General features: G+C 44.3%; 2 protein-coding genes and 1 long non-coding RNA gene across 3 annotated transcripts; 2 read left to right on the top strand and 1 right to left on the bottom strand.

The window, feature by feature from the left end:
- Nucleotides 1-941: 941 nt before the first annotated feature.
- EIF1B (eukaryotic translation initiation factor 1B) lies at nucleotides 942-10,216 on the bottom strand. The gene is made up of 4 exons (XM_037383864.1): nucleotides 9,905-10,216; nucleotides 7,363-7,526; nucleotides 6,571-6,672; nucleotides 942-6,016 (listed from the first exon to the last, which is right to left on the bottom strand). Exons 1-4 carry the CDS (start codon nucleotides 9,933-9,935, stop codon nucleotides 5,972-5,974), a joined length of 342 nt encoding a protein of 113 aa, XP_037239761.1. The 5' UTR covers nucleotides 9,936-10,216; the 3' UTR covers nucleotides 942-5,971.
- Nucleotides 10,217-10,341: 125 nt separating this feature from the next.
- On the top strand, nucleotides 10,342-17,935 carry LOC119146362. Its single transcript, XR_005103714.1, has 3 exons — nucleotides 10,342-10,574; nucleotides 13,085-13,258; nucleotides 17,589-17,935. It is a non-coding gene; the product is annotated as an uncharacterized LOC119146362 (long non-coding RNA).
- A 3,562-nt stretch (nucleotides 17,936-21,497) lies between these two features.
- PRLH (prolactin releasing hormone) lies at nucleotides 21,498-23,973 on the top strand. Its single transcript, XM_037383866.1, has 2 exons — nucleotides 21,498-21,665; nucleotides 23,384-23,973. Exons 1-2 carry the CDS (start codon nucleotides 21,518-21,520, stop codon nucleotides 23,560-23,562), a joined length of 327 nt encoding a protein of 108 aa, XP_037239763.1. The 5' UTR covers nucleotides 21,498-21,517; the 3' UTR covers nucleotides 23,563-23,973.
- The last annotated feature ends 1,136 nt before the right edge of the window (nucleotides 23,974-25,109 follow it).

Genomic DNA, 25,109 nt, shown 5'->3' on the forward strand with positions numbered 1-25,109 from the left:
GCTATGTTCAAAACATAGCACCATTCACAGTATTTTTAATGAAGTAAAGATACTACTAGACAATCAGAAAGTTTCTTCATGCCACTGCAAAGTCTTTCCTAAAGTTAAGGTAAGGTAGTAAAACACTCTTCTTTCAATATACTCTATAAGGACCTTTTTCATATAATTTCTCACTCTTATAAATTATCTTGAATAATGTATGGATCAATTTACAGGTTATTATTCACTAAAGGAACCTGGACAGTGTTTTTGTTCTGTATCGTCAAGTCCTAATCTAGATCTGGGCTTTGAGTTACAGGTGTAACTCAAAGATACTGACAGTATCAGATACTGACAAGTATCAGTTTGCAGGGCCATCCTTCTCACCAGTGTTACCGAGCACAGATGTGCTGATACTACCAATATCTGTTTGGTCTGTTTACTGAGGTGTAACTCATTGCTCACCAGGAGGTACCCCTGTCGCGTAAGTATCTAACGTCTTCTGTTGGAGAGTAGCTGAAGGCCGTTTCCTCCACACCAGGGGCTGCCCTTTGGTAGGTTTTGCCAGCAGGACTCTTGAGAATATCTAACTTTTAACCTTTCTTAGCCCAGAAACATCCTCTGATTACACATTAATGCATTGTGTCATTTTCCGGGTCTACCTAAAAGAGCAACCTTCTAATTCATCTGTGGGACAGCTACTGAAACACCTGCAGTGCCACCTCTCCCATGGGGTTAACAGTCCCATCATGATGCCCAAGGATTGTCTACCTGTACTGCAGGAACAGCAGCTTCCCTGTCCAATTGTGAGAGGAACTAGGAAGACAGCTGACAGCTAAATCCTGTCTTCGAGGAACATGACCATTCTACTTGCAACCACATCTGAATTCATCTACTTGTAACTTGGAGAACTGAGCCTGGATCATGGGGGTTTTTTGCTGCACATTCATAGCAAAGAAGGCTTAAAATGGAAAAAAGCATTTATTATATACACAAGTGCTTTTAATCAGACCCCAAATGAATTTCAGAAATGTGCTGCCACACTTCACAGATGCAAGACATTCTAAAATGGCTGAGACCAGACTTGAGCATGTTACTGGCTTCATCTTAAAACACTGTGAATTTTGCTTATTCAAGAAGTTAAAAGATCCTCTTCTACCCAAAATTTTGGATCTCATGCCAATACAATCATCTTCTTTTAGAGCTGTGATACCCCAGTACAAGTCACAATATTTTTTAAGTTGGTCAGTACAGATTATGGTAGAAATTTAGAAGAGGAAATGCAACATTTCTTGAAGAAATCAAACTGATTACAAGAAGATCACATACATCACTTAAATTACACTACTTCTACCTTCCACCAAAAAAAAAAAAAAAAAAAAGAAAAAATAATCCTCCTTAAAAAGAGCACAGAATTCCATTTCTTAGAAAAGCATACATAAAACAACACTGGTACATTTTATTTCAAAAGACTTTGTCGCCTCAACTCTCCAGCAATACTCCAATACAGGTTAAGACTTGTTCATAGAGATCAATCACAGGCATGTAGCAAACATTAAAAAGGCATGCCGAGTACAAATCCTCTTTTGAGATTTATTTTTTTAAAATGTAAACTGGAAACAGTAGGCATGAAGCATCTGTACAGCAAACATAAAACAACTATTTTTTTTTCCCTTATTCATCTCAAGATTTTTTGATCTGGCAACTAGAAAATAAACCTCATGTTCTATCCATGGGGGACACGTTCCCAACTAAACTGAATATAAATGTAGGAAGAGTCTTAGGAGGAAGGCAGATTCTTAGTACCTAAATACACATGACCCTTTAAGACCACTTCTATTTCCCTAGTGGCAGTAGCACACTAATTAGAGGGACACTCAGTGACACTAATCAACACTGAACACACCAAAAGTGACAGCAGCCCCTACTGCATCCCAAAGTAATTATAAAAATGCTGGCCTCCCCCGTTCTTTAACTGGCTAAATACCAGTCCTGTACGTACTTCCACACAGTAAGAGGAACTACTGAGCCACTTCAAAGAAGGGTGTAACATATGGATCCTGTACACTACAGCCTTCCAGGAAGATTAAGGAAAAGATAACTGCTGACCACAACTCAAGGTACACCTTGCCTATACTGTAAAATCAAGAGTAGTACAGCCTGTAACAGTGCAGCACAGCGGGTAAGATCTTACACAAACTACAAACAGGCTATTGCACTACAGCAGGGTATCTGCTTACTGACAGGTCCGTAAATACCTGTATATGCATCTTCAGGACAACTACAAACTGATTATAAGCAGGACAGCAGTATAGGGCAAAATGCAGAGCTCCGCTTAATTTTTTTCTTCCAAATATTTAAAACTTAACACTTCAATAACTCCTCAAAAAAAGTTTTATAATGGCTTCAGATATGTTTATAACCTTAAATGCCAAACCCTCAAGGAAGTTTAATTAGGATTTTTAAAGATACAAACCCAGAAATTACAATGTTACACAGATCTTGCAGTCCAGGAGAATCTAAGTTAATGAAAACAGGCAAGATATAAACTTATTTCCTCAGGTGGTTTTTTGTGGGATTCCCTCCTCCCTCTCCAGAACAACATGCTTTTCATTTAGGCTGTGCAAGAACGTAGTGCAGGATGTAAGGTTTAAACAAAGCCACTGAGCCAATGAACAGCACACACACACAATCTAGGCACTATTCTTTTCAAAGGTTCTTTCACTTGAGAGGATTATTGCTCATCTGCCCATAGTTGTGCTCTTCACACTCATCTCTGAAACACACGGTCAGATTTAGTACACCACAGGTGAAGTAAAGGGCCTGATAATTCACCCAAAAGGAGGAAGTAGGCAGTCTACACGCTTAAATTACTAAATCTCATCTTCTACAAATAAGGACTGCTACCACCACTTGGGAAGTGATGGTTTCATTGTTCGCAATTTCATTATGTAGATGGAGGCTCTGAACACACAATTCAATGAATTTATTTAACCAACACCTTATTCCTGTGTATCAGCTAAAAGAGTCACCTACAACAGCCCAATGTAACTATGCACAGCAAATTTCAAACAGCAGTTCCTACATCCAACTGCAGCTTGTGGTTAAGCCTAGATATCACCAAGGCGGCAAACAATTTGGAGATCTCAAGGACACAGATTTCACAATATTCCAACAAAAACAAGCACCACTCTTTGCAGTCTGAGCTTGCCCTGTCTCAAGTCCTACTAGTGGGTTTTAAAAGTGTTTCCTATTATTAGTTCCCTTTTACTGCCTTGACAATTATGCGCCACATCCTTTACATTTTTTACCCTGTTTTGGAATAGATGGAAAGAGTGAAACCTGCTTTCCCCTCTGAAAACAGGTTCTCACGGCAGTAATTTAAACAGTTCTTTCCCATGGTCTTCCATATTTCTCATCATTCTTGAACATGGATATATATGCCACATAGGCAGAGCTTTGACAAAGAAGTTTTAGCGTAAGATGATAAAACATGAAATTGTTGAAGCCTTTCCTCCAGAACATGAAGAGGCTTGGGCATGTTAACAAGAGACGCTGTTCTAGTTTAAAACACTTCAAGGATGAAAATTTCTGCTTTTCTTCTAGGAAGATTAAATTGTTTGTTGCTACAACAAATCTCATCTATTTAAACTTCAAATGTGTTACTTCTTATTCCCTCTCCTTTTAATTTTGACCTTCAAAGGGCAAAACACAAGCAGCTCCACTAGAGCGTAAGAACCAATCCACTTACCAACTGCAAGGTTCCTCCTACCGGCAAGGACTTTTAAATGAGGAAGAAATCAAAGTTTTTTCTCATTTATTCCAAACAGAATAACTATGGAGAAATGACTCAAGCTTAGGCAGTGAAAGTTAATGGAATGCCATCTGAAATGAAGACTGACTCAGTAACACATGAGACTTGCTAATCCTTTGTTAATCTCCAATTCAAAACCTACTAGAAGTACTCACATAATACCAGTAAAATAGGAGAAGATACTGCTTGCTCTTCCGCTTGGGCAGCAGAACAAGCTTTAAATGAGAATGTCATTTTTTCCCTGGCATTTGATAAAATGAAAATCACTAAGTGCTATGTAACCCCAAAGGATTAATTACTTTAGCATCTATGAATAAGGACCAGGTAAAAAATTTGCAGTACAATGATTTTATTCTGCTAAAGTGTAAGACTTGCATAAGACTTACGCTTTAGATTTTCATTCCATGTGCTGGTATTTCGAGTTTTGCAACAGGCATTGCCTCCGCCTCCTCTTGAACACACTACACCTTAACGGTATACAATCTTCTGGAACATCTTTTTCTCTGGAACTGTTAAAATCTGCAACACCAGGCAAAATTTGTGGAGACTGAGAGACTGGACACTGGATACTTACAGGTGCAATTGCCTAGACCAGACAGAGAAAGGAAGTGCCATATGTATGCTTTATAACGTTCCTCTAATTGTTGCTAGTGCCATAAAGGTTCAGATCTGAATTCAGAAATCTAAAAACAACTTCAAATGAGTTGAAATTGAGCATTTCTGTTTAGAAAGGCAACTCTGAACAGGAAACAAAGCACAGGCACAGGTGATATTAAATAATATAGTTTTGGCTATTCTTGATGTTTACTTAGGTAGTCATCAATTTTTTTTCTGAGTAAGTTTTATTGATAAATCTTAGCAGTAAAGAAATGTCTCTTTCTTCCTTTCCAGAGAACACATGGTATTACAGGAAGTGTTAACATTTCCCACTACTGTTATGGTTTCCCAGCTCAGCATGTTTTGAATTGTTTCAGAGACAATTTCCATGTCTATCTCACAAGGAAGGTAAGACCTGCTCACAAAATAATTTCATTCTGTAAAGAGACATGTCTTAAAAGCAGAATAACAAATGCCTAAAGCTAACTAAAACTACATGAAAAGCATGGTTGAACCTATCATAACTTTAGATAACACAGAATGAACTGCCTGCTAGAAAAGGAGACTAAATCAGCTTTCTGTAGCAACACCCCAACCCCACTACAAACCCCTCCATATTAACTGTTAAACACAGCAAAACTTCTCACACTAAGACAAAAAAAGTTTAGTGCAGAGCCTGTTCCCTTCGTTACTTCTGCAAGTAATACTAGCTGCTAATTAAAGCATTCTGCTTGCCCACATTAAACGTACAGTCATGGCAGAAGCCAACTCAATGTGTTTCCCCTTTACTCAGTAACAGAAGAGATACAAAATCCCATGCACCTCCTTCAAATGTTTTGGGAGTCCTACGTAAGACCTAGATGTTTAGCATGTTCTCAGGAATAGCAGCCTTAAGGAGTTCAGCTTATTTTAGCCTACTATGGTTAACGCTAGTACATCATAGTCACTGCAGTAGATTTTAGAGAAGATCCAGTTGCTTACTCAGCAAACAATTTATGTCTTATCGTGCTGCTACTAAGATACACCTACACAAAAGACTTTAAAGCTCTAGTCTTACAGCTACAGGATCACATCATGCTAGAATACTGATTTAACTGGCTAATACTTCATCACACAGATTTTCCAATTTATTCAACCATCAGTGAGCTACACTTGCCACAAAACAGTTTAGCCATTCTTTAGTAAGGCTGCTGTGCTAGTTTAAAACTTAAGCTAAAGCATTTCAGATATCCCAGAAAATATATGAATAAACTTTTATTTTTAAGCAACACCACACACTATTTTAATACAACCCACACATTTAAGTCAGGTGGAGAGTACTAAACTGAACAATCATCGCTAAAACATTTCCATTGGAAATGTGGTAAAGTTCACAAGTGTCTTCATTACCACCTTACTGAAGTTTTCTTATGTGTTTCTAGTCTACACAGCCCATGTTTCACACAGTCATGCAAATCTGAAACAAATTTGAAGTGTTTAGGTAACAGGGAAGTCCATTCACTGCAAAGATTCATTTTTCACAGAAGAGCCAGGCTAGGTAAGGCCAAATACTTCAGGGTTCTTCATCGGAGTACAGGTATTTTAGAAACCATGAACTTTCAGTTGTTCTTCCTTGACAATGCCAATCTAAGGGAGAAAAGCAACGTATTTCAGTAAAGCTTACATGCTAAGGATATTACAGTGATATCAAGTTACCACAATCTTACATACTTTGATTAAAAGAAACTGAAGTATATAGTCAGTAAAGCAGTTTTCTGGGAATGTTTCTGAGCCAGGCAGAACAACTGACTACACAAAAAAGAAAATCTTATCAAACATCTGACTTATTCTGTAGTCCTAGTGTAACATCTCTGCATCATGATTTGCATCGGTAAGCCTCTTTCCTTTATAGTGTTTTCAGTCTCAACATTATGGTTCGCATCAAAGGCTTGATTTCACAAATGAAGAACTCAAGCTGTACTGCCAGAGAACAAGTGGTATGTTGAAGCAGGGTAAATGCATTCTGCAGTGCTTTCATTCTTACTGGAGGGTTTGCTCTCATTCTGCAAGTGTCATTTTACTTTTTGGCTGAAAATACAAAGGAACTATAGTGGACATCTTTAGCTTGTTAATTAACATCAGTGCCACCTGTCACTCTAATGCTTCCAGAGAGGTTTAGATATTTATCTGCAGTCCCTCACCTCCAAGAGGAATTGGCAAATGTTCTTCCTCTGGTCACCCTGAAGCTGGATAACTTCACCGTATTCAGGATGTTCAATCACAGTACCATTACAAGCAAATTTCTAGAGAGAAACATTCATACTGTTAGGACATCTGATGTACATTATGATTTCGCTTAGTAAGTCTTTTCAGCAGAATTTTGTCACAGAAGCTGCTTACTAAATTCTGATGACAAGCAAGGCAAAGGCTAGATCTATTTTACACTGGTTTTGAGAGCAAATAGAATCTATCTGCTGATACGCATAGACACAAACTAGGCTGCTGATAGTAAATCCAGGCAAGGACAGGATTAACTGTTGTGCAGAAGGAACTGGCCAACATGCATTACAAGAATGGGGAAAAAAAGTCATGACACAGCCTTTCAACTCCATGCTATTTTAAAATAAGTACTTTCATCCTGGAGAAACAAGACCTATTTTCAACAGCAACCCAGCTATGACAGAAGCAGGAATGCAAAAGAAGTTCTACTTTAAACTGATTTTATTCTTCATATCAACAAAGCCAGGTATCTTTGAAATTTTCTTGAAACATTAAGAACATATTTTATTTACTTCTTTATAGGAAAGAAACATTTAACTTTTAAAAATCAAGTGTCACTAGACACTGATAGAAGTTTTGAGAAAAACAGGGAAAGGGATCAATCTGAATATTAAAGTGATGCACACTGGAAAGAATGAAATAAAACAAACATTCTGTTACTTAGTATTAAAAGCTATCATAGTCCTTTATCATTGTCAAATCAGCAACTTCACCTTTTTGAAAGCTTTCACAAGTTTCTTCTTGTCATAATCATCTGCAATTCCCTGGACAGTTGTTAGTGTCTTTCTTCCGTTTCGTTGCTGGATCCTTATGTGAATATAATCCTCAGTCCCCGCCGGGAGTAAATCGTCACCCTTTGTTGCATCAGCAAAGGGGTCTGCAGGAGGAAAAAGATTCATGTAATTCCCACAACGAAAACACTCAACCTCAAAAACTAACAGTGAAGTTTCTCACTTCACAAAGAGATTCAGGGGACAATCTTGCTGTTTTCTCCCTGTTTAAAAGCATGCTGTTAAAATCACGAGTACTTTTTTCAACAGTTGTATTAAGGCTCACCAACCTAACTCAGCATAGCACTCTCAACTGTCATGCATCCATCTTCAAGGCCTTTCTGGATATAAACAATTTTCAGCTACAGTATCAATTTAGCTCACTGCTCCTTGCAAACTGTAAATCCTGAAGCTCTGCACCTGAAAACAGGATGTTGCAAGAGAACATCAAGTGCACCTAAGTTTTAGACAGCCACGTGCATAATAAGTGAAATATGGAAGTTGTACCTGTTATCAGATCAACTGCTAAGTACATGCAAATACAAAAAGTTCTTGTGCAACTTTACAGGTCCAAAAGAGAAGTCATGTACTCTGTGACAACTACCACACTAGCAGCATATTAAGGCATGGATGTAATTTTTGGCTACGAATGTAAACAAAACATGGCAACAGACACCAACAGATGTCAGAGGGTCTTGTAAACCAGCACCCTTCTGCCAGTCAGTAGTTTTAGGCAAGAACTGTGACAACATTCATTTAGGCTTTGACTACAAAAAGGTCAGTTTTCAAATCCTTCCAAGTTTAAAATGAGACTAGCACAGGTGAAACAAGAATGCATTTAGGAAGAAAGGTTTCAGGGTTATACTTCTTATTCTCAGTTGCCCACAAAAAGATATTTAACACTCACTCTATCATGAAATTTCATAGCCCTGCAAGTTTCCTAATCAGTAGCTCCAAATAAATCTTGAAGCATGAACTACTTCAAGTATTTTTTTAAGACAAATCACAAGTAATTTTTTGATACTGGTCAGAATCATATTGAAGAGTCTGATCTTTAGAAATTGTAGGTGTAGGTTCAACAGCCACGCAAGCTACAATTTCCCAAACTTCCATCCAAAACTTGAACGTAAAAACACTGATCAAGTTTTGTCATTCACTCAAAAAAAAAAATGTCCCAAAAGAGTAAAACTTCAGCAGAAATAGGAACAGAAGTAGTCTAGCTACAGACAGACTGACCCTTGCAGAAACAAGAATGACAAGAGCATTAAAGCCATTGAAAGCAGGATGACAATGCAAGCACCACAGGGAAAAAAGTAACAGCTCTGCGAAGCCTGACTGGCTTAATTTCTAAGACATTTGTTAAGGTATGCTGAATTTCACTGTGCACCACAGTTTGTGGGGCAAACAAAAAACAAAAAAAAAAAAAGGAAAAAAAGAAAATTCCAGTCAAAGAAAAAGTCAAACAAAAAGGGGTCTTGGGCATGAAGATCACTTGGCAGAGTTTAGGATTCTAGGTGGGAGATAAGACAGCGCTGTAGCTGTTAACATCGAAGCACTTTAAAAAAAATAAATCCTTTCGGCAGCACCTTCCTAAGCACAGGGTCAACTCCAGAACCGTGATTAACGCAACCTTCTCGTATTGCTTGTGTATGCAAGAGATCAATGACAAAACTGAGACCAAAAGCCTGGCAACATTATTACATAGTGTGAACTTGCTCACTTCTGTTGCCTATAGATAAGGAAGGTGGAGGAGAACCACGGCCCAGCACAGTAAACTTCCTTGCTACTACAAGAAAAACGCCCTACCATCTGTATAGCTCAAGCTACACAAACACCACTCTTTGCAGGGCATGGATCAGGTTTTGGGACATCGGTACGTGTACGATGAGGCAGCAAATCAACAAGCAGTTGGAAGCATGGAAATTATTCCCTTCCTTAGCAGAGAATATGAACTCTGGCCTCCCTATAGAGGCCATATAACATGAAGATTATAACTTTGGGACTGCGGAGCTGACAGAAAAGCCCAATTTGGGGTGCTACCAGACATGCGGGCAAACAGCGCAGTACGGGCCGCCCGAGCACGGTACACGGCAGCACCTCCTACGGCCGCGGAGGGAGCGCTGAGCCTCCCGCCCGGTGCCTGCCCGCCGCACGCCCGGCGCCCGCCCCGGCAGGACAAGGACGAGCAGCCGGAGCTGCCGCTGCGGAGTAACGGGGCAGCGCCGGGGACGGCAACCCCCGCCCAGCGGCGGCTCCAGTGTCACGGCGGGGGCCGGGGGCACCGGCGCGCACAAGCCCCGGGCTCTCGGGAGAGCGGGAGCAGGGCAACACCGGGGGCCGGGGCGGCAGCACAGGCGGCGGGCCGGGGCCGGGGCCGGGCCGGCGGAGGCAGCCGCAGCCGCAGCCCCGGGCTGGGTGTGCCGAGGGGGTGACCGCGGGGCTCCCCTGCGGTACGATGGGGTGGCGGGGTGGCGGCGGCTCTTACCGAAGGATTGGAGGTTCTGGATAGATGACATGCGATTCTGCGGCGAGAGGCTGGAGCAGCGGGGAAAAGGCCGCGGCTGGCTCCGCTCGGGTCACGTCTCCGGCTCCGCAGTGCCGGCGGGGAGGGAGCGGGGCGGGAGGGGAGGGAGCGAGGGGAGGGATGACAAAAGCCGAGGGAGGGGCGGCGAGAGAGAGAGAAAGGAGTAAAAGGAGGAGAAAGCGCAAACGCGAACAGACCGGGGTGCGAGCCCGCCGCCCCTCCCCGCGGCACACCGCCCCACACACCGCTAACGGCAGCGGCCGCCGCTTCCCCTCAGAAAATGGCGGCTGGCCCGCGCCGCGCCAGGCACGTGACGGCCGCCCCGCCGCGCCCCACGGAAAGGGGTGCGCCCCCTCGCGGCCCGCAGCGCGGGGAGCCCGGCCCGGGCGGCGGGTCAGGGCTGCCCTACAGCCCCGCCGGCCCCAGGGGATCGCCTGCTCGCCCCCCGAGCGGAGCGCCGGCGCGGGGTTGAAGCCCCTGGTTCCCCACGCTGCCTGCCCGCAGGGACGGCGCGGGCCCTGGCGGGGTGACCCCCAGTGAGGGTCCCCTCCGTGCTGGCGGTGCCGTTCATCAGCTCCCTCCGTGTCTCCGAGCTAGCTCCTGCCGGCCGCTGGGCTGACTTTCCAAGCTGGTAGGGAATGGGGGGAGTGCTTCCCCTGTCCCCTTACCCACTCAAACGTATGGGGACCTTCCCCCCGGCCTGCCTCGCTGGGTGACGCGCCTCCAGACCGCCCGTGCCCCTTCGGCTGGGTACTGCCCCCGCGGGGCTCCCCTGCCTGCCGCTGCCCGCCTGGCACCGCTGGCCTCCCGGCGTGGGGGGACGGGGGTGCGGGGGCTGCAGGGGGAAAGGCGTGCCTTTGGCAGGGCCTGCTGGCATTGCGGAGCCTGCCGGGCCTCAGGAGGTGACAAATGGCTTTGCAGATGTACAATAACTTGGTTGCATTGGCACGACTGCCAGAACCTGTTTCTCCTTTTTTTTTTTTTATTTCTTCCCTTTTTGTTTGTTTTTTCTTTTTTTTGGCTTTTGTGCTAACCTTCAGTCCTCTTAAATCACAGGGATATTTCTTTCCTGTTATCCAAGGCCTGGATCAGCACTGCAGTATTATGAATATCAGCATACATTAAGAAAGTTTCTGGTCCTGGCACTTTGCAAGGAAGCTTCTCTTTTTTACCTTGGGGCAAGCAAGGCCACTTGCCATGGTACAAAACTTCTGCTCACCCTTTGCTACCATCCCTGATAAAGCCTTACGGTGCAATATGGGCCGTGGAGAGGGTTGTCTTAACTCCTTCCCAAGCAGCTGCAAAATGCACTGCTGGACAGTAATGGCGGAATGGGGAGATGCTCATTACAGAGCCCAAAGGGCCTGTCTCGGTCACAGGCTTGCCAGAATTTGAACAATGTCCATGGATTAAGGATGCTGAGCTAGATGCTCAGAGACCTTCTGGGCAGGTTGTACAAGCTCAGGACACCCACCCTCAGGGACATGTTCCTGGTATGTCTCCAGCAGTTCTCTCAGAGAACTTACATTACTACTAATGTGGGGAATTTTTGGCCCTGATGCATTTTTGAAAATTCTGCATCTCTGTACAAAATTTTATTGTCTCTTTTGCTCTCCCATCATCATCCCATGAAACTTCCCCAGCAGCCATGCAGGTCTGTCATCCTGTTTTTCCCCCAGCCACTGGTTCTTGTTACCTTGGCTGGGCCAGTACCACTGTGGGGCACTGTAGTGAGCCAGATGAGCAAACTGATTTGAGTTAAAAAGTAAAGGTTAAAACTTCCTATCTACTCCACTTGCACAATCCTGCAACAGTTGTGCTGGGACAACCAAAGAGAACAGAAGCTGGGGACAGCCCTGGCCGTGATGAGAGGACGGTGGGCCTTCAGATGCAAAACCCAAGTCCAAGCCTGCAGGTTTAGGCTGCTCACTGTGGTTGTTCTTTTGCTTACTTTGAATCCTCATGCCTTTAAAATAGTTTCGTACTTCTCACTGCAGGATTAACCCAGGCCTATGGGCTCATTGGGTATTTGTGGGATTTGTTGTACAGTTTATAGACAAATGAGAAACAACAAGGCTTCTTTATAAGCCAAGAAGATGTGACTTTGTAATCCTTAAAAAAACCCACAGTGAGCAGTTCTTAAGTGCAAACTTTGACAACTGCAGAGGGAATGGAAACAAACCCTAACTGCACAGCTTGGCATGCGCTGGGCAGCAATTAAAATAAAGGCAGCGGACAGCACACTTACTGTTCCTTTGGCAGCCTGCTGCAATGGCCACATGCATTGGCATGGGGTCTCTGTGAGGCTGCGTCAATGCAAAAATCTCTCCCTCTTCTGTCATCCTCAGAGGGAGCTGCAGGTCTCCGTGTCATGTCCGTCACTTAGTTCTGACACAAACATGGTCTGTGCCAGAGCCTTGCACCAAACTTTGGTCACAGTGGGCAGAGACAGGTAGCATCCTGCTGGAGATGTGCTGCTTCTGCTTTTGCCCCTTGACAGCTGTCCTGAGGTGCTTTGTCCTGACTGAGTCCTTCCCATGTCTCCTGAGCGGCCACTCATGACAATAGATCTGCGGAAGTCCTGGTTATGGGGGCTTCCAGCCACACCAGACTGCAGAAAGGTGGGCCAAGCAGACATGGCACCACAGCAAACAAAAAAGGTAGAAACAATTAAAATAGTTTTAAAACCTAAGTGGAAACAAAAGGCGTTGTCACTTAGGCTGTTAAATTTCAGATTACGGCTAATCATCCTAGGGCTCAGGCTGGAGTTAATCTCACCTGCTAATATCTGTCAGACATCAGAGTTTAAGCAATGGATGGGAATGAGACTCTTGCCTTTCCATGACTAGTGTATAACCTGGCAACTATTGCGGCAGAAAAGAAGAGCATCATCTCTAATTATCTTGGTCATGGCTTCACGATATGTAATAGCTGCAAGACCTGGTTTTGAATAGCAATCCCCTTGCTTGACTTTTACTGTATTCCTGTTCATCTGCCAAGCTGTATGTGAATCATTAGAGGTTATTTATGACTGGATAAACTGCAGGCACTAAAACCAGGGACTCACTGGCATGCAGATGAAAAATATGATATACTAAAGCCATGAAGTACACTTTTGTAAAAATTGTCGCCCTAGTGCAGAACTGCACCTTCACTGGATATTCTCAGAAGTACTTCGGCTGCCCTTTAGGATCAACAAGTAACCCAGACCAGTGGGAGAAACTTTGTTCTTCCAGAGAATTGCTGTGTTGGAAATACAGTCTGGGAATGCCATGAGAAAGCATCACATCAGGAAAAAAACAAGTCACCCACATGGTAGGGACTAAAGCTCTGCTTTAATTTAGGACTCTGTACAATGTCTGTCTTTGCATGTGTGTACATGTGAGGCTGCCATTACCTTCAGCTGTTTTCAATGTCCTCTGTTATAACTGGATCATTTTTTTTCATTTCCTACAGACATAGTTCTAATATATACTACTATTATTTTCATGTGCAGCACCCTAATATTGAAAGTTTTATTCCTTAGGAGCTTTTACAAAGTCAAAATTTAATTTAATTAAGGATTGCTCCTGTAGGCAGATCCCCCATACCTGTCCCTGCAGTCTGCCATACCAGAAAAGAACAAACTGGCATGCTGACCTGTCCTCTGCAACAGCCTGGAAACCCAGACAATTACTGCTTGAAGCACGCAGTGTTCAAAGAGCAGTTTAAGATGCCTGACAAAGTGATTGTACATGAAATGTGGAAATGGCATGTAGCGGCACTAACTTCTGTCCTGTATTCCACCAATGCAACTACTTTATATCCAAATTCTGCTCCACTCCAGTGCCAGAAGCATGACTCTGCTGGCCTAACGGTGGCCTCCTGAAAATAGCATCAAAGCACTGGATGCTTGAGATAGGCAAAAGTACTTCCATCCTTGATTTTTTTTTTCTTGAACTTTAATCTTCCCTGCTCCTCCTACGCTACCCAGCTCCGTTTGCAAGCTGCACCTCCCAAACCTGTGTGCAGAAGGCTGTACGGTGGCTTTCTAGCAGGGAGGAAGAATAGCAAAAGTGTCAGAAGAAAACATCCCTCTATCTTTACTGTCAGCAGAATAGTTTTGAAGGTGGCTGTAACCATGCCAAGCCTGACTTGTGTTTTTCCATCTGAGCTCTAACGCTGGTGCAAAGCCTCCATAGTGTGCTGAGGAGGGCTTGGGGAGACTGGCTTATGTCCTGAGCTGTAGCCTATGCTTGAGCTGCCCAGCTGCTAACAAGTTGTTCCGGTAAACACGTGCTATCTGGGAGAACTGGGCAAATTGGGAATTGTGCTCATGGTATATACCTGTATATCCAGTCTAACTTATCAGAATCTGGGTTATATGCAGTTTGGTTTAGTCTCATTACATGGGACAGATACCAAAATACACGTTTTCATTTGAAACGTGTGGGGGGTTAATTCCTTGTTCAATGATTGAAAGCAAGACGATAGTTTCTGTTTTAACCACTAGATGGGCCTCTTTCTCAAACAAAAATACAGCTTCAAAATAAAGCCAGTCCTGGCTTTTCTCTGAACCTGAATGTTAGTAGAGAATGGCTTCAGTGTAAAGCTATACATGATTAACAGTCTCATCTAGTTGCTTGAATTGACATGGTTTTCTGAACAGATTTGAATATAACTTTTCATGAATCCTCCAAACTCAATTAGTGCAACCAGGCCTCTTATCAATCATCAAGTTCTTCCAAGTTAATGTCAGATAAGAATTTTCAGCTCCAGCCAGCGCAAGTGTCATTGTTCTCCCTCCTTCTCATTCAAGGCTAAGCAAAATCAGACCAGCAACGTTTTAATATTTCACACTCAGAAGTCATGCTCTACGCTGGCATAGAAGGCTGGGCAGATTCATAGATTCATGGATCAGGCAGTAGTTCATGGCATTTGCAAAGTATTTGCATACTGGTACGTGAAACAATGAAAGTGGTGATTGGGGAAAAAAAAAGCGTATCTTTCTCCACCCAGCTGCATCAAATGTCTTTGCTTTGGTGGTTTTCACCTTCTGTTTGTGGAAGGCTCCTACCAGCAAAAGAAGTACAGAAAAAAAGAAATTTTGGATTAGCTCTTTGGGCAGACTAGATGGTAGAGTTTGGCACCAAACCTGTAGTTCACTGTTGGCCTCTGGAGCTGTCTTCCCAAGGAATATTCCTCTGTGGCAGGCACCCTGGACCTCATCCTCTTGGGTCACTCCAGCCTTCAGGTGATACATTCCACCATTGCTGACATTCATCCTCCTCATCATTTCCTGTCCAGGAGCCCAACCTCTCCTTAGCCTTGGGAAGTCGCTGTCCTTACCACAGCCCGTCACAGCTGTGTTTCTGCTGCCTTTCTAAGAGGTTGCATCCCACGGTGTCTCCCCAGCCAGCTAGCCCACTGAGACACTGCAACACTCCAGCTAACAGTGGGCACGGTCATGCTTCTGGGTCCCATAACCTACACAAGAATTTTACATGCAGGAGTCCTGGGTCTTGTGTGGGGCAGGGAAATGATGGAGGCCTGAGCCCTTCTGGGGGATCATCTTACAAAGAAGAGAGCACGTGCCCAGCCTCACTCGAAAACAGAAAAAGGATGAAGGTTTTAACACGCAAACCTCTGTGCCTTCACTACAGACCAAGCTGTGCTCTAGATGATATTGGTTCAGTCTTTCACGACCCTCTTTCCCCAGCAGGTCTTTTTCAGTTCCTTCCAGATCTGAGTGGCTTTCACATTTCTGTGCTGCCTGAGCTGACTTGCTTTCCTTGGCCAAACCATATGCCCTGCTCTGAATGGGGTAACAAAATGAAATAAAATAACAACTGCCTGAAAAGACCCCGAGAAGTCAGGACAATTTCTCTGAAGCTTCTGAGTACTATATATAGCACTCTGGTAGTTCAGTCGTGGTCTGGTGGAGAGAATTGATAACTTACAGTCAATGAGGATGGAGTAAGGTAGCACTGTGGTAAGAGAAATGCCTGATGAGGCTCATCTAAACAGACTGTCACAGTTTATTAGTCTTCATGAAGGCAGAATGAAAGCAAAAATGAAAAAATAAGTACTTGAAACTCACAAGTGGCATGCCCAGAACAGGTGCACGGTCGTGATCCTTCTTGTGGCGGGGAGAATGCTGTGAAGTTCTTGGCTCATGATTTTGTGGGTGCTGAGAATTTACATGGGTTCAAGAAGCAGCTGTGAAAGAAAAGAAGTCCATTAAGGGCTACCTGCCACAAACATTTGGCTTGGGAAGCCTCTAGACCACAAGGCTCAAGGGCCTGGGAGAATAGTCTGGTGGGGAATGTCAAAATGTGCTGCCCTGTATTTAGACTCTTCCCAAAGATGTTCTCTGCTGGGCACCGTCAAAACCAGAATACTGCAGTAGATGGACCTTGGGCCAGAACAAACGCAGCTGATCATATTAGAGCATTTTAAACGCTGGCTCTCCTAATATTTTTTTTTTTTGTATGGCATATTATTTTGCAGGCAACATTTACCAATAAGCAAACCATGTTACCAGGAACACATTGCACAGTTTTACCTTACCTGGTAATTTCCATGTAGATGCCAATCGATGAAAATGATCTGTGCTATTGAAGGGCTCCCATTGCAGTGCCAGCAAGTCTAGGAAGAGTGAATGGGATGAAACAGGCTTTTATTTTTGTGTTAAGATGATAGGATCACTTAGCAAAACAGGAAAACAAGACAGAGTCCTACATAATCCTGGAGAGAAAAAGCCCTCGCTCCACCAATTGCCCACTAGAGATCAAGAAAGGATACCCACATTTTCTGGTCAAAACCAATGTGAAGACCAGTAAGGGAAAAGATCTATGATGCAAAACCATGAAGGGTTTTACTTACTAAGCAGATACCCTTGCCACGCACGCACGCAAAATTAGCACAGCAGAAGCAGAGCCACCGCCTGGTTCTTGGACACAGATTGATTTTTAGGTAGGGAGCGTTTGCAAGGTTCAAAGGGAACATGCTAAAAGGAGGTTGCTGAAGAAAGCATGTATATACATTATTGATTGTGTTAGCTGTAGAAAGACCTTTTGTGCTATCATGGACTTGAAGTGCTCTTCATATTTTGTAGTTGTAATCCTGAGTAGTCTGAGTAAACTCTTGAAAACTTGGATGAGGAAGGCACTTCTTTTAGCTGTTGCTAGGTGGAAATTGGGGAATGGAAGAGTATTTCTCAGGTTTCTTTACCATTTGTGTTCATGCACATGCCCAGAGAGCAAACTATTACACATAAATGAGAAATTTATTTTAATCCCTACAACTAGTGACCATACCCTCATTGGTGGTGGTGGTGTCATCTATTTGATACCTGGACACTGAGTAGGGGCAGGGCCAGGCAAAATTTCAGTCAGGCTTCCTTCTAGCAGTACCCCACAAATTGCCCCTAGGAAAAAGAATAGTCTAATTTCTTTTGGAAGGTGGCTGCAGTGGAATAGTGTCATTTGTACTTTGAAGTTTTCCCAGCTGGAAACATCTCTGTAGAAAAACTAGATTTGCTACTGAACTTCCTTGCACTTTATATTAATGGAATTCCAGCATTTCTTATCCAGTCTCAGCTTATGGACTGGGTCATGCCTCAGAGCCCTCTCTTCTAAGCACAGCTTTAAAAATTGTTTTTCAGGGAGTCAGTCTCACCAGGAGCAGAGCACAACCCTGTGTCTGTGAAAATCTCTGCAGGAGAGCCTCGGTCCCCAGGCAGCCCAGTAACGCTACACATCTCAGCCTCTTTGCAGTATGGTGCCGAAGCAGTGAAACACCTGGCAGTTCAGCTGCTGCTCCGCTACAAACCTTCGTGGTAAACACAGTCTGAGCCATTAAAGCAGCGAGGTCTGTAACAGCAAGATTGCAATGACACATTAGTCAAGAGACAGAGTTAAAAACAGCTGTCCAGAAGAGATGCCTATTGCAGAAATACAATATTGCTCCAGATATTAGCCTCATGCAGATGAAATTTCCTGTGCCACAAAACTGGTAAGCCCCTGCTTAAGCACTGAACCACAACTGATTTCCTCAGCTACTTGGGTGCTGTGTTGCAGTATGGCCTAAACCTGAGGAACGGGTCGGTTGACGCCAGCCGTGGGTTAGGGGATTAATGGGACAAGAGATGCCATCAAGTAAGATCCCAAGCAAAAAAGCAGAGGTGGGACAACAGCAAGGGGAACAAGGGCTGGGAAGGGGTGTGTGGACTGACTGCTCCAGTTTGCTGGCCCTGAGAGCTTCCCACTGTCTGTCTCCTCTTTCTCAGCACCTCATCCCCAGCCACGAGTGGCTTTCCCCTGCAGATGCACGCTCAGACAGAGCATCTCAGCCAGGCAGCACAGAGAGCGTGGCTCTTCAGTGCACAGAGGTGCTGCTCTGTTCTGCCTGTGTCCCCTCACCCACAGGGACATGGCAGCAGCCCCCTCCCCTCCACTTTCCTCTTGGTGGGCTCGGGGGGCCTCAGCCCGGTGTCCTGCCGGCCCCCGGCCCCGCTATCCCTTGACGCCGCCCTCAGCTCCTGCTCCCTGCCCTGATCAATGGCTTTCTAATAGAGCCACAGTTCTCTACCCCTCCTTCTTTAAATTTAAATTTTGCTCACTAGTACTGCTGACGTCCTCCTGGCCCACCTCTTGACTCCCCCCACCCCGCCTCCCCTCCCTTCAAGCCCATTTCCCTCCAGTATAAAAGGCACAAGCCCCCAGCAGCTGCCTTGCTTCTGCTTGGAGCAGCGGCTACCTGAGGAGCAGCTTGGGTGCAAACAGGTGAGTGCCTCCCTCTATCTGCTTCAGCACTCGTCCTGGCTCTTGTTTTCTTGCTGGATTTCCTTGTGGGGTTTTTTTGGGTTTTGTGTGTGTGTGTGTGTGTGTGTGTGTTAGCTTTTCTGCACTAATGTACTCAGCTGTGCTCTGGCCTCAGTAACTTCTGTCCAGTTTTTGCAGTGAAGGAGACCATGCTGAGGCACCACGGCTGACCCCCCAGGCAGTGGTGTGCCCCTGCAGAGAGAGCACAGGCAGGAGCCTGCAGCGCAGCAGCACACCTTCCGTGCCGCTCAGCCCTGAAATGAGCCATGGTCCCAGGCCTGGATCCACCCAGCATTTCGTCTCTTGCGGGGATTTCCAGTACTGCTTTCAAGCATGAAAGCTATTCGTGTTTGTGTTGGAGGGGGTGTACACAGCCACTGATCTTGAGTAAGATGCTATTTTAGGGTTTAAAGAGTCAGTAGCACCTTGTCTTCTGAGGATCTCCACTGTAGGTTTAAACCTGATGAATCTGCAGCAGAACTTGAGTTTGATGTGTGGAAGCCTGTCACTGCTCACGTGTGGCAGACCCACGGCAAGCTGTGATGCTGCAACTTTACTAGTGGCTTTAACTTCCCCCTTTCATGTCAACAGAAATTGTCAGACTGCTGTCACAGATGTTGCTCAGCCAAAATTTAAAGGCTCTTTCTGCTTAGGGACCACGCAGAAGTGGCAAGTTGACCAGATAGTGGTGGTGCTGACTTCTGCTGAGCTCCAGGAGAAAAATGATTCCTGAAACTTTTAATTGCATCAAGTTTTGTTGAAACTAGTAAGCTTTAAAAGTTTTTTGTGATCATGTAATGGTTGGAAATGGAAGGCATACACAGACTGACTGTACAAAATCTTGTTTTTCAATTTCTCCTTTGGAAGAAAGCTGCAGGTCTGTGAGGTAAGCATTTTGTGCTTATCCTTAAAGCCTAGTGACAAGGTAGAGATGGGGGTAGAAGTGCTCAGCATCATGCAAGGTCAAGTTTGTGGCATTATCTCTGCCTTGGTTTCTCCCCGTACAAACAGGGGTGTGACAATTAGGAGGAGGAAAAATCAGGGAGTATTGGAGTTGCTGAGCCCCCTGATTATTTAGGTGTGGCATGTTACTGAGGAGCAGTGGGAGCCATGCTTCACAAAAGTTCTAGCCAGTCAAGGGTATGAGCAAAAAGTTCAGTAAATAACAGCACTTTAGAAGGTGGCCAGAATGGCTGATTCTGGCACAGGACCAGCTGCTGGAGACTGAAGACACAGCATTGCTTAGGAAAAAGCTTGTGCTAAAAGCTTTTCCCTGCATTTTTGTCTTTCATCAACAATGAGCTCAAGACAAGCTCTTCCTTCCTGTCACTCACTTCCCAGAAAAACAAGACACAAAACCAGACAGCAAGTAACCTGGAAAACCTGTCAGCAGCCCTGTAAGCACACCAGTGAGATTCCTCAAAACATCTTTCTGTCTCACAGAACTTAAAGCTTTTCTAAATATAGAGCAACAAGAGATGTACACCAGCTGAAAGTGAAAGCAGAATTTATCCCATGTGGTGTTACATGCCAAGATCATTTAGTCCTGATTGTCATGAGATTGTCATGACGTAAGTTAGAAAAAGTTAATTCACAGTTCTGTGGAACTGTGGGTTGAAATCACTTTCCTCTAAGCTGCCTGCTAAGTAACTGTCAGTGTGGGAAAAATCCCCAACAGACCTTCACTGAATTCTAGGGGTTAAGGAGCTTTTGCCTTTGCATTTTAGTGAAAGACACAACCAGATTCTCCAGGTGCTTTTGTTGTGTTGCTGTGCAGTGTGCTTGGGAGCATCTTGCATCAAAATACTTTAATTCCCGCTCTGCCTGTACTGAGAGCAGGCTAAGATTTTGGCAGCAACAGGGGAAAAATCCTACCCGTACACAAGGAGAACTCCGTGTTGGCGTAGCCGAGAGGATTTCCTATAGCTCTGTACCTGTATACCTACTGTACGTGACGCTTAAGCAGACAGGGCTCCTGCTGACTTCTGTAGGCAGAGGCTCCAGGCTGTCAAATATATCGGCAGACCTTGCATGTTACAAGGCAGACTGTCCTAGCGTGACAGCTCGGGGAGCTGCTGCGAGGAAGCTTGTACAAAATGCCGCAGGCAGTGGCAACCTGAGCCTGGGATCCCTCACCCCCTGGATGCCATTTTCCCAGCTCAGCACCTTCTGTTCTGCACAACTCTTCTCGGGGAGGGGCGTGGGTGGGATTTCCCATCCATTTGCATCTGGGTGCATTTACAGGATTGGGACGTCTACCAGTGGAAACCATAACTGGAAATAGTACTTGAGCATGCTGGCTGCGAAAGGGAGCGATGACACAGGAGGAGCATTCCCTTTCATACCGAAATGCATGTAACTGTACAAAGAGCATGCACAATGCAAATGTTAGACATATTTTACAAGTGAGGAAAGGATGGTGAAGGTAGTGGCCAATGCCCATGGTCACAGGGGGCCACACACTGAGTCAGCAGCAAGCTCAGGGCCAGGACTCAAGCGTCCTGTGAAGCCGTGACAGGGGCTTTCACTGATGGCGAGAAAAAACCTCCAGCTGCAGACTTACCTTGGTAGATGGCTCACTGCAGAGCCTGTGCCTTCGAATTGGAATACCCAGGACATCCTCAGCATCAGCGTTTCACAGAACTTGGTTGTGAAATGGCTCTGATGGATGAGAACACACCGTTAATGGTTGACACTTTCCCTCACCTTCAGAGCTTTCACTTTTTAGCTTTCACTTTTCTCCTCACAGCCTTCCAACTGCTGCTCCATCATGTGGCATCTGATCTCATGGACACCATGTGCCCAGTGGTCACCAAAGCACTTAAAGCTGGTCACTGTCTACATGCTGGTGCTCTTGGTATTGCTCAGCTTTGCTTCAGGACAGAGCAGGCCATTTAAACATCAGATAGACAACAGAAGTAAGTATGAGTCTCACCTGGTGTAATGTGATGGACTTCCGTGGGGTGACCCTGTGGTCTCTGGTGCATCGAGGGATCAGGGCCGGGCTGTCAGGCAAAGTTCAGCAGCAAATCCATGTGGGTGTTTCTATGGTGAAATGGTGGTGTGGGGTCCCGTACTTCCATTTACACTTGTAAGTGCATATACAGAACCTAGTTCTCGCAGTCCTTCATTATCCTAGAGAAATAGTGTAATTTTTTATAAATACCAGAGGAGACACTAATGTACAGAAGATGACAAAGAAAATGTAAGACAGTATACATCCAATATTTAAGCATCAAATTTTCAGCTGTGTTCTGTAGTCCTGGGGTAGTTCACAACTGCTTCTGTACAATAACAAGAAAGCAAGAGCCAGAAGCTTAGGTTTGCTTAATGGACATCTTCATTTCTGTCTGGAACCATGAGTTGTCTGAAAGTCGAAATACAAGTGGTTGAAGTATCTTCATTCAGAGATGCTGTGAGGAACTCAGGCTGGCCAGGTGAGAGGCAACATCATCTACCCCAAGCAAAAGCTAGCACACAGTCCAAAAGATTTTTGAGAAAATCTTTATCAGGAATTCTCATGTTCCCCCAAAGAGTCAAGGCTGATACCTGTATGTAGAGTGGGAGAGAGGGGGTGTGGGGGGTAAGGCACATGGGGTCTCAGTGGCACACCTTTCCCCATGAAAGAGGACTAGAGATGTTGGGACCCTCATTTTTTAGCTACCCAGGTGAAAAAAATGAAGTTACTTAGGTTTGGTGGGCAGGTGGGGTGTTGAACACCATGTGGAAAGACTTCAAAGATGTCTTTATGAAGAAATTTACAGCCAAACTGGATTTTTAATTTTCTCTGTTCAAGCATCAAAATGCACAGGGGAAAATCCTGCTGCCTTGCCTGAGACTTTCGTATGACTTGGATGATATATAATGCACTTAAATTGAAATTTATTCTTGTTCCTGACAGTCCTCCAGCTTTGAAATGATTTGGCATTTCCTTGGGGTGGCATCATCTCCAGCACTTTGTAGATTTTCCCTGTTGCTGTATCTTAGTCTTTCAACACAAATTACCCCTTTCCACACCTGCTCTAAAACTAGAGTATAAAAATAAAGTCAAATACAAGCATGCTTCAGATGCTTTAAAAGAAGAAAAGTCGTCCATGAAAACAACTTCCTAAGCGAACAAGAATTAGCTTTTTATGTTTACCTCTCACATAGGAATCCCCTCTGCAATCCAGTGGAATTGTCAGACTGTAGAGATAGCACAGCTGGTGCGCACAGCAGAAACGGAGGCTGGACAGTAGGATCTTCAGAACTTTAGCTAAGAGAGGAGAGTTTGAAAGTGGTGGTACAAGGAGCTACTATGGTCTTTCTGGATATAGACCGCATTGTAACCTCTTCCAGGGTTCAGATGTTTTAAACCACGCTGTGACCTACCTCCTGAATTTGATGGGTACTTTGGCTTATGTTAGAATTGCTGGTGGCAACCCAGGTAGATGAAAATTCACATCTGAATCCTCTTCCTTTGAGTTCTACACATGGAAATCAACCCTCAAAGGCACCAGAAAGTGTGTGTCTGGCTGCAGCCCTTCCCCTTTTTTCCCCTGGGCTACAAATAAGCCACCTAGCACCCTCGAGATGTTTAGGAAATGCTGCCTTTGAGTAAAGTGGTAGATGCTTCACTGACTGCTTTCAATTCCAGGTCCCGAGATCGATCCTTTTTGGTATGTGGGCCGTGGTGTTCGCCCCATCGGTCGGTTTGGGAAGAGGCAGCTGAGAAGCAGCCACAGCAGCCCAGGGCCTGTGAGCAGGCACCTAGATTTCATCTTGAATGCTTTGTGGGAACAAAAGGTGTCGGACACAGAAGACAACGACTGGTGATCTCTGTTCCCTGCAGTTGTGACCCAACCTCTCTTCTTTCAATTGTGCCCTCCCCTGCACCTCAGACCTCCTGTTCTGCTTTTGCCACGCAATCTCACGCTGCTCTTCTTTCTACTCCTTGTGCCAGTTCCTTCGAAAAGAAACACATTCAGGGTGCAGGTACAAGACAATGCATGGACACTAGTACTGAGTGCCACCATAGCTTCTAAAAATGGTTCTTCATCTTACATCCCCACCAGTCTCCTGATGCTGTTCCTTGTAACATTAGGTTTATCCAAATCCCACACAGATTTTGTGCTGGGACTTAAACTCTGTGGTGTTAAGTATATAATGAAACCTTCCTGTCACATTTTGAAGTCAATGGCTGTTGATATGTAAAAATAAAAAGCAATGGTTGGAAGAAAGAAAAAAGGCTCTCCCTAATTTTTAATGTACCTGCATTAATGGCATGGAAGCTGGTGCTCTGTGCATAGTCTTTATGTAGATTGTTAACATCGACTTGTAGGAATGTAGCCCTGAACTACTCACTGACCCTTCATGATCCTTCCTGTACTGCTGGAGAGATATATTAATGAACAAAAAGGAGCTCCTATCAGAGATAAGCATTTTCTTCTTGCTGAAGAAAATAAATAAATAAGCTAACTAAACTCTTCAGAGCAGTTTTGTGCCTACTGCATGTAACCGTGCACCGTTAACCAAAAGGTGTAAGGGGCCTAAACTAGCTCGTTCCCTTTAAAACAGTGTAGGTGTTTGTAAGCGCAGTATCTGATCAAGCTAAAGTCACTCTTTGAGGATCACAAGCCATGTACCATCTCCTACATTAGTCCACATCAATAAGCCTGGGGTTGTGGCTCAATACTCATGCTTCCCCTAGTAGTTAGCTTTGTTGTAGTAATTTTATAACTGTTACTCACAATATGTTTAATCTTGATTAATAACTATTACCAGCAATAATATTCAAATGCAGTTTAATCTATGGTTTATACCCAAAAGAGACAGTTTACAATTTAGCTAATGACTGACGGTTAAATCCAGGCCATGACTTATTCTGCTAAAGACAAATTAAAACTTGCATTTCTAGTTATGCTTTCTTAGAATTACTACTAAAAATTGATAGCAGCTGAATTAATCATTGCAGATAATCTATCCCTTTTTTTTTCTTTTTGCAAATGGTCTGTCAGCAAGGAGTGGAGTTTTACTACAATAAGGAAGTTACTACTATTTATAATACAACGTGTCTGCTGACCCAAAGTGTTACTTAAAACGTGCCAGTTTAAATGAACGCTGTCATGGTGGAGAAAATACGCTGATAAAGAAAAGTTTTGATCAGTATTCATTGCATGGGACTTTGGAAATGCTAGACTAAGATTATTGGCAGGGTTCTTGCTCAGTTTGTCATTTCGCACCAATCCAAGCGAAAATTACAGAAATCCTGCCTGAGAAATTCTGTTTGAGATGGTATTTTGCCCAACGGACTCGACAGTTTGGGGAAGACTAACCGTCAAATGTTCATAACAGGGTTCCCCCCATCCCAGCCCCAGTGAAAA

Source organism: Falco rusticolus, chromosome 4 (assembly GCF_015220075.1).
Source record: "Falco rusticolus isolate bFalRus1 chromosome 4, bFalRus1.pri, whole genome shotgun sequence".
NCBI lineage: Eukaryota > Metazoa > Chordata > Aves > Falconiformes > Falconidae > Falco > Falco rusticolus.

Coding starts and splice junctions, on each gene's coding strand:
- EIF1B (XM_037383864.1), bottom strand. CDS start 9,935: ATGTCATCTATCCAGAACCTCCAATCCTTCG. Junction 6,673..7,362: donor TTGTGAAAGCTTTCAAAAAG/GTGAAGTTGCTG, acceptor GTTTCTCTCTAG/AAATTTGCTTGTAATGGTAC. Junction 6,017..6,570: donor TTTGCCAATTCCTCTTGGAG/GTGAGGGACTGC, acceptor TTTCTCCCTTAG/ATTGGCATTGTCAAGGAAGA.
- PRLH (XM_037383866.1), top strand. CDS start 21,518: ATGTGGCATCTGATCTCATGGACACCATGTGCCCAGTGGTCACCAAAG. Junction 21,666..23,383: donor ACATCAGATAGACAACAGAA/GTAAGTATGAGT, acceptor TTTCAATTCCAG/GTCCCGAGATCGATCCTTTT.